Below are 9433 nucleotides of genomic sequence, written 5' to 3' on the forward strand. Positions count from 1 at the left end.
CTGTCGTGCCATATCGAGCCATTTTCAATGTGATGTTAATGCAGGGAACTAGCCTTCAGCAGCTGATTTTCAAACGCAAGGGTAGGATTCTCCTCTGTGACCAGGATGTCAATCCAGAGTGACTCTAGGGTCCAGGGAGAATCAGGCCTTAGATTAGTTATAATGACTGCTCTGCCTGCTTTAAGCACAAAGGGACAAACAGCCTCGCAGCCCCTTTGCTCTGGTGAGGCTGCAAAGGAAAGGTGCCACAAAGCCCCTGGAACGATGCTTAAGGATCGGCCCTGGCATAGAGCAGAGCCTGGCACGTGCGTAGCGCGTGATAGCCAGCCTTGTGCCATCCCACGTGGGAGCCCTGGGGCACGAGGCAGGGAGGGAGGACACATGACTGGGGCATTCCTACGCCCTGGCGGTTCCCGACAGTTGGAACAGCCCATCGGGGGTATTGCAGCTAGGGTGTAATTCAGGGCAGCTCCTGGCATGTCCCAGAATAGGAGATCAGAGCCTCGCTCTGGGGAAGGGATGAACTGGCCCATAACCGTTTACGAGACAGGCATTGATTCCCATCCAGGGGAAGGGTGCGAGGGCTGAAATCCAGAGCTGCGTTTCCTGCTCTCAGAAAATGTCTGCAGAATTGAGGTCCAGTTTTTATCTTTTATTTTTTTACATTCAAGCGAGAGATGCAGGCTGGCAGCCTGCGGGCTGGGTGTCCGCGAGCTGCAGATTGGGATGCCTGAGGTGGTAAAATAAAACAAGCTGCCCCTCTCCCTACACCATCCCATTTATAATGGAAATGCCAACGGAACCTTAATTACAGCTGACACTGCAGAGCCCAGCGGCAACGGCAGACACTCCACCTGCGCTCCCCGGGGATGGCTTTGAAGAGCTGTGGCTGTCACTGTTCATATATCCCAGGAAACCTGGGTGATAGCTACATTTACTTCCATCCAACTGCCCGGCAGACCGTACAGACTGGAGGAGCAGATAGGATTCAGAGAGCTTAGAGCAGATTAGCAGACAGGGTTTTTCCAAGTGGCAGATGGTGCTGGATGGCTCCAAAGGTGAGGTGAGCTGGATGGGGGAGAAGGCTGGAGACCAACCATTGCGCTAGACCAAAAAAGAGGAAAATAAATAAATAAATGAAAGAGAAGGGAAATGGATTTAAATCGAACAAGTTCTACAACAGGACCCGCAAATGACGGTTTATTTGCAGTGGGTGCAGATGTTTTGATACCTGGAGGACCTCCAGACGCTAAGGGTCACATTTCAAAACAGCCTCAAAGTGACATAGCACTAACTTCCTAGTGCCTAGGGCCAGGTTTTCAAAGATAGTTAGATTCAGATAGGTGCCCTGAGGGAGTTTCAAAAGCACCTTGAGGCCTAACGCCAACTGATTTCATCAGCATCTTTAGGTTCCCTAAATTCTTTTGAAAATCTGACCCTAAATCACTTCTGGAAATGCGACACAGGCTCCTAAATCTCGCAGGTGCTTTTGAAAATTTTACCCTATTTACCTTATTAGGCCAAATTTCCAAACAGGCTTCATTTGGCCTCGATTTTTGCACTCCCAGCCACTGATGATACAGCACATGCACGCCATCGCATGGCTGCAACCACCTGTGCAGAATTAGAGGCTCTGGTCTGAAAATGTGGTTCTCCGACTCTCATACCATGACTCAGATTCCGCTGCTTACCACCTGAACTCATCAGATGCTCCCCATAATCCCTGCGGCAGTGCCTGACCCAGTGGCTTCTGGTACCTGAGACTGGCCAGGGACAAATCAGCTGTAGATCTCAAAGAGCTTTACAACAATGAGCATCACCTCCATTTTATACAGACACAGGGGAGATGAGTCATGTGCCCAAAATCACACAGCTTGTGAGGGTAAAGTCAATACTAGCACCCAGCCTCCCCATCTCATGGCCTGTCTGCAGAGTCACATCGCTTTGGGTTTAGGAGTATATCATTTATTTCAATAGCATCTAGGGGCTCCCACCAAAAGCGGGGTCCTTGCTGGGCTAGGTGAGAACCAGTCCCTGCTCCTGGAGCCGATGGTTTTACTAGACAAGACAGACCAAGGGTGGGAGAAGGGAAATGTTGTCCTCTCCCTGTTTACAGGTGTGGGGAACTGAGCCCCAGGACCGAAGGACATTTAGGCCTGCAAATAAGGAGTCACATTTTCAAAAACACGGGAGGCCCTGTAGAAAGCCCAGTCCCAACAGGGGGTGCGGAGTTCTTGGAAACTTGGTCCCATGTGACTTGCCCAAGGGAGGCTGGGTCTGAGCCAGAAATTGACTCCAGCTGTCTCACAGCTCAGGCCCGAATCTTGACCCTGCCACCATCCTTCTTCCTTTTTCACATTCTTAAGTTTAACTGGTTTTAGTTTCTCCTGCCTGCCACCCTCCGTGCCCCCCGCTCCCTGGCCTCGCAAGAGCCGTGCGGCTGGGGAAGAATGGTCAGTCCAGGATGGTTTACATTTTATTTTTTCCTGTAGCGAGAGGTAACTCGGCTCATTCCTTTAGGAAAACATGTTTTTGTTGCATGCGAAGTAATTTCTCCAGGGGCAGAAACAAGGGCTGGTGATAAAGCTCTAAAGATTTCAGGAAGCCCCAGCCAGCCTCCGTTCCCAGCCCCGTCCCTGGGGAGAATCACTCAAGGCACTGCTATTTTCTTACATCATTTCACTAAGTAACAGTGACCTCGGTGACCTCTCAGGGTGCAGCCTCAAAGAATGATTTCGGGGAACCCAGTACCACGGACAAGCCTGAGAACAGGGTTTAGGGGAGACCTCTCCTCCCTTCCCCTCCCCACTGAACTCTTGTTTCTTTACTTTTTCAGGTCAGATCTCTCATTTTCCTGCTAACTTCCCATCCCACTCCCTTCCCAGCTGTTACCGTGAGCCCTGCTGACCCTTCCCTCTCCCTTTCTCTTTCGCCCCCATCAATTATCCCTCCCTCCCCTTGATGAATTTGATCCACCCATTGGCTTTTTACCCTTTGATCCCATTTTGCTCTGTTCCCCTCCTGGCCCGGTCACCCCCACAGCTTCTCAAACGACCCCCCTTTCTCTAGCTAGACAGATTTCCGTGCTTTGCTTTGCTCCAGGGAAGCTCTCTCTGGTCCCAGCAGCTGCCCCTCTGTGGAGGTGGAAGGCTCCCAAAGGTCACAGGATGGACACAGTTCCACTGCATGGAGGGCATGGGGGGCTGATGTGTGGAGATCGCACGGGGGGGGGGGTTCCCCAAGCCATTCACTCTGTGGATGTGCTTCTGCTCACAGCTGCCGAGGGACATGGCAGAGAGGGGTGAGGGGAAGTTGCTAGTGGCTCCACTGCCATAACCTCCTGCCCAGGCCGCAGCTCCTATTTCAGCCCATACCTGCCTGTGCTAACAGAGCAGCTGCCTCGTTATTAATTATGATTATTTATTAGTTGTATTATTGTAGAACCCAGGAGTCCTAGTCATGGACCAGGGCCCTATTGGTGCTAGGGGCTGTACAAAAGTGTCCAGTGCTATGCTGTGGGGGGATTCCTTCCTAGGCCCAGCCCATCTTAGATCCTCCATTCAAAGCCGGTTGGCACAGGAGCAGGGAGTGGATAGCAACATTTGTCCCTGTGTTTTAATCATGCTTTGAGGGCAGAGGCTCTGGGGTTGACATTAGGCTGCCAACCTCCCATTCTGTGAGAGAAACACTTTGATGCTCAGTTGCTCAGTGGCACCGCCCCGCTGGTGTCGGTGAGGGAGGTTGTGGGTGGAGCTGTGAATGGGATACGCCCCAGCATGCTCCTGGCCTGTGCTTTGGGAGCCCCCCCCCAGACTGCGGCCTGCAGTTCAGATGCCAGCATTCGAACACAGCCTGGGTTCAGCCTTTGAAAGAGAGAGTTCTTCTTCCATTTGGTTACTTTACCCTTAACCCACAAACGGTGAAGTAAAAACCATTCCCAGGTCTGGACAGCGACGTTTGTGAAATTCCTCCGGTGGGAGGAGGGAAGCGACAAAAGTCTCAAAGCTGGGGAGAGCGGTAAGTAGCATCCGCGCCTATGTAGATTGTATAGAATTGGCGCGGATGTATGTGCACCATCGCCATCTACTGGAGGGAATTAGAACTGCTCAGCTGTGTGTCATAGTCCCTATACTGCTAACAGCTAATGCATGTTCTCCTTTCACTCAAGATTTCTATGTCTCTGCAGCAGGAAGATCTGAATTCTGTTCCCGCTGATGCCATGACGACGGTGTGCAGTGTAGTACCAATTGTGAATTCCTTTGGAGGCATATTTCAGAGTGGTAGCCGGGTTAGTCTGTATCAGCAAAAAGAATGAGGAGTCCTTGTGGCACCTTAGAGACTAACACATTTATTTGGGCATAAGCTTTCATGGACTAAAGCCCACTTCATCAGATGCATGGAGTGGAAAATACAGTAGGAAGATATATATATATACAGAGAACATGAAAAGATGGGGGTTGCCATCCCAACTCTAACGAGACAAATCAATTAAGGTGGACTATTATCAGCAGGAGCAAAAAAACTTTTGGAGTGATAATCAGGATGGCCCATTTCAAAGAGCTGACAAGAAGGTGTGAGCTCCGCCCCAGGCCCCGCCCCCAGTCCATCTCTTCCCCCAAGCCTCCACACCCACCTCGCCGGAGTTGGCGCTTCTGTTTGGAGGTCAGGAAATCGTTACAGTATTCACAAGCCTGGCAGGATTCTATTTAAACCGGTCAATTTCTGTGTCAACCTCCCTTTGAAAACTGATGGGAAAAAAATACCTCATGGCTATGAATGGAAATGCGAAGCCATCAAATGGTTAAAACCATTGAAAGGCTGCAAAACAAAGTAAACTAAAAGCAGGAGAAGCGCAACTCCCAGACAGGGGCAGGACGCAGGAGAGATGTGAGCAGATAGGCTGGTGACAGAGAGAGGGGCCGGCAGACGCTTCTTCCAGCAGAAGTAGATTTGTTTGCAGCTGAGAACCACTGAAAAATTTGTCTTGGACACAGGGCTAAAAATAGTTGTGATAATCAAGGAGAAATTAGGGCCAACACCTGCAAAGTTGGCAGACTAAAGTTAGACTCCTGAATTGCCCCTCAATAAAGGTGGCCTGGTTTTCTGAGGTACAGGAGCACCTGCTGAGGGGAGGAGCCTATATCTGGTTTTTGGAGCCTGACTTCAGGTGCCCTGATTTGAAAGTACCCCTCATGAGCGCCAATATTATCCACGCCAAATGAAATAAGAACAGAATCCTGCCCAGGGCTGGTAGTTAGCAAAGGATAACACAAGCTACTGACAAATCTCCTGGGGCTGGGAAAACACAGGGTCCGTGCTGGGGAGTTATTGAATCTTTCCAGGGAAGAGATGGTTTCACCGAGGGAATGTCTCCTGCTTCTTGCTGTTCCCCAGGGTGGGGGTGATGGTGGTTTTTGCTGTCTGCCTTGAGCATGGTTTGGAATGGGTATGAGGACTCAGTAGGGCCCTGCATATTCAGGGCAGTGCAGGTGCCTCTGACCCTGGGGATATTGCATTTGCATGAGTCACAAACTGGAGATCTGATAGAAACTGGGCAAGACCCAGTTGCCTGCTGCGCAGAGACATCCCTCTTAAGAAGCCAGTAACCCACAGATCCTGCTGCAGGAAGGTTTGCCATGTTCCACCTGACCTCGGACACTGGAGCTACATGTTGTTTTCTAGCCCCCTGTCCCTCCCAGTGCACCCCTTCGCAACCCAACTGGAATCACAAGGGTCCCCATCAATGGTCCCCTACATTATTCCCCATCCCCCCATGAGGACCCGTGTCTCAGGCAATACTGTTTGATGGAGGAAGCTGTAAGGCATCCTGTGTCGGCTCTGGGTTAGCTCCTTCCCTCCCACGTTGTTCTGGGCCCACTTGATGATCCTGCTCTCTTCCCCCAGGCTGGGTGTGCCGAAAGAGGAACCGTGACCCCCAGCTGTCTCCCCGGTGGGGCTTGGGGTTATTTTAGGTTTTGAGAAAAGAGGAAGATTGCGTCTGGTGAGCGGCTGTTCTGACGAGTAGGAAGGCGATACCCTTGCAGTGGAGTGGTGAGGGGTGTCAGGAGGTCTGAGAAAGAGGAACGCCTCTTGCAGTCACAGGGGCACTTCCCTCTTGCCTCCTGTCTGAAAGGTACTGAGGCTACAGCCTCCCGGCATGAGGCAGAGAGAAGTCCAGGCGCTAAACAAAGAAAAGAGGATCTGGCTCACCTGATGTACAAGGGGGGTTTTCCAGCCAGTAAAACCTGTGACTTCCCAATAGATCCAGCTCGTGTCATCTCTGCTCAGTGTGAAGGCTCTTGACCCAGGGTGACACAGGGATCTAGGCATCAGGCAAGAAATGCCTAGAACCTTTAGCATCTCTGGTTGAATGCCGAGGAGGGGTCTCTCCTCCTCCAAAGGGAACTAAATTGAGTACCAGGCTGGATGAGCAATTAAAAACCCAGCTCCTGTTTGCTTACTGTGACCTTTAAAGATATCAAGATTTTGGAGAGTGGGGTTCGCTCCTATGTCCTTGGGCAAAATGTTTCCTTGTGTGCTGGATGCTACCCACCACCCCAGAGAGGGCTGCATTTCAGTGGCACTTCCTGAACATAGGGCCTGATCTTGAGAGATGCCAGGCGTTAATTCCAGTTGAAATTGGGGGTGATCCGTATGTCTGAGGATCATGCCCTTTATCTGAGCACAAATAACAAGGTAGTTTCAAAAAGTGATGCTTTCTTTTCTTTTCTTTTCTTTTCTTTTCTTTTCTGAGCTGTCTCTTTGGACATCACAGCAGCAGGCACCCAAGCAGCTATGAGGAGGGGGGAACAATAAACGTTTTTTTAAAAATCCATTTTTAACATTACTCTTGTTTTCCTGTTGAGTCTAATAATGCCTTCGTTACTGATGCACAGAGGTACATGTGGTTCTGTGCAGCAGCGTTACATAGGTTACAGGAGGTGAATGCTCTCTTACACTCGACGGGTTATTGGAGATCAAAGAAAGGGGTATGGTTTTTAAAAATAATGGGCTTCTTTTGTCATTAAAACTGTCTGCTGTTAGGGGCAGTTTTGCATTTTGTTGCGATAGATAGATAGATAGATAGATAGATAGATAGATAGATAGATAGATAGATAAAGTATTTGGTCCTGCTAGTGAAGGCAGGGGGCTGGACTCCTTGACCTTTCAAGGTCCTTTCCAGTTCTAAGAGATGGGATATCTCCATTAATCTCCTCTATAGTAACTCTCGTGTATCCACACCCCACATGGTAGTTCCTTTAGAAGACACCTAGTGGTGTTCAGTGAAAACTGCACCCTGGTTTGCCTGTTGCTAGCTGACCCTAGCACTCAGTGAAGTGCTTGCTCATAATGGAGACTGACCCCACTCATTATTACGCTGCCTTGATTACCTGGCCTGTGGAGACCATGCAGGAAGTGCCCTGTGCATTTCTCAGGGACGTTGCTGGGATTACATCGGCTTAAAGAGCACGTCATGGCGGAAGGGCTGTAACCCAGCTAATTAACCTGAAGCTGCCGCTGACATCTGCTGGGGAACCTCTCCAATGGAGGCCCTCGGCAGCAACGTGTCCTGTGATTTCTAGCTTTCCTGGAGTGCCTCTCCTTGTGCCCTTTCTATTTCCTTCTTGCATGAACGAGGTTCTCAGCTCCCCCTATGTGCATTATATGCTTCACTAAAGCTCTTGGCCACGTGTTTAAAACATATTTGACGGCCAGCTACAACTTTGAGTTCAGGAGCTGGCCTGTGGACTTCCGATGGGATGAGGCAGGCGGCAAGGATAGCAGGCCTGGCTCCCGGGCTGCGTCCCAGACCACAGCCAGAGAGGGTCTGCTGAGATCAGCTCGGCACGGAGGGCCTAGGACCGCCCAGTGTAACTACCTCCGCAAGATGAAGCAGTTGCCTGGCCAGCTGGTCTGTTACATGGTGGCTCACTCCTTAGGCCGATGGCTGCTTTACCCGGGCTCCCTTTACCTCATGCAGAAAGCCCTGCTGCCTTTACTGGTGAAGGGGCAGGCTCGCCTGCTGGAGGAGTTTCACGGGAAGCGGGCCAAGCTGGTGGCTCGCGATGGGAACGAGATCGACACCATGTTTGTGGACAGGAGAAAGAGCTCGGGGATGGAGGAGGAGCAACGAGGGAAGCAGCTGGTGATCTGCTGCGAGGGGAATGTTGGTTTCTATGAAGTGGGGTGTCTCTCCACCCCACTGGAGGCTGGCTACTCGGCCCTGGGGTGGAACCACCCTGGCTATGCTGGGAGCACGGGCCTGCCCTTCCCACAGAATGACGCCAACGCCGTGGACGTGGTGATCCAGTATGCCATCTGTCGCCTGGGTTTCCGGGTGCAAGACATCATCCTCTATGGCTGGTCCCTGGGGGGCTACACAGCCACCTGGGCCGCCAAGACCTACCCGGAGCTGGGGGCCCTAGTGCTGGACGCCACCTTTGACGACTTGCTCCCCCTGGCCCTAAAGGTCATGCCCAAGAGCTGGAACAAGCTGGTGGTCCGGACGGTGAGGCAGCATTTCAACCTCAATGTGGCCGAGCAGCTCTGCAGCTACCCGGGGCCGGTGCTGCTGATCCGGAGGACTGAGGATGAAGTCACCACCACCCGCATCAGCGCCGCGGACCAGCTCGCTGACATCAGGTCCAACAGAGGCAATGAACTGCTCCTGCAGCTTCTGAAGTTCCGCTATCCCGAGGTCATATCCTGGGAAGGGGAGGCGGCCGTCCGTCACTGGCTGCGAGCCTCCAACCCGAGGCAGGAAGAGGCCGTCTGCAGACGCTTCGAGGTGGATGATGACTGGTGTGTCAGCAAGTTGCAAGGCTACAAATCCCGTCTCGGAAGTGAAGACAGCTTCCCCTGGAGGGTCGGGAAGGACGTGACCCCCAGGAGAAGGCAGCAGCTGGCCTTGTTTCTGGCCAGGAAGCACATGAAGAATGTGAAGGCCACACACTGGTCTCTCTTACTGCCCAATGAGTTCCAGATGCCCTGGAAGCTGTAGGTGGGGAGTGGTGGGGAGATTATCCCAGGAGAGAGAAAGAGGCAGAGGCCAGGACTTAACAAAACGGGTTTCCCTCTTCAATATGCTCATTGTGTGCGTTTCCAATCATTCCCAGTTGAGCGCCCAGTAAAGATGAAGTGACAAGCTCTGCAGGCTTCGAGGGGCTTTATTTCACCTAGGGGGGAGTGGATGGATGCAAAATAAAGTGGGTCAAAGATTACACGACATGGAAAATGATGAGCAAATAGTAGCGGGTCTCTAGGAACGTGTCACAGGCCGGGGAGGAGAAGCTGACTGGTTTTTCATCCCGTCAGGACGTTGTTGAGCATGGAGCTGTGACTCATAGACCCGAGAGGTGGGATTGTGACATCACTATGCTAAGTAGTGGGACAGCAGTGGTGAATTACCCCACCCACTCTGTCGTCCATCTGC

At 51.7% G+C, this 9433-nt stretch overlaps 1 protein-coding gene across 1 annotated transcript; it reads left to right on the forward strand.

Annotated features, from left to right (window-relative positions):
* The first annotated feature begins 7397 nt into the window (after positions 1-7397).
* ABHD16B (abhydrolase domain containing 16B) lies at positions 7398-9101 on the forward strand. Its single transcript, XM_034787858.1, has one exon. It carries the CDS (start codon positions 7655-7657, stop codon positions 8999-9001), a length of 1347 nt encoding a protein of 448 aa, XP_034643749.1. The 5' UTR covers positions 7398-7654; the 3' UTR covers positions 9002-9101.
* The last annotated feature ends 332 nt before the right edge of the window (positions 9102-9433 follow it).

The sequence above is a fragment of the Trachemys scripta genome, chromosome 12 (assembly GCF_013100865.1).
Source record: "Trachemys scripta elegans isolate TJP31775 chromosome 12, CAS_Tse_1.0, whole genome shotgun sequence".
Taxonomy (NCBI): Eukaryota; Metazoa; Chordata; order Testudines; family Emydidae; genus Trachemys; species Trachemys scripta.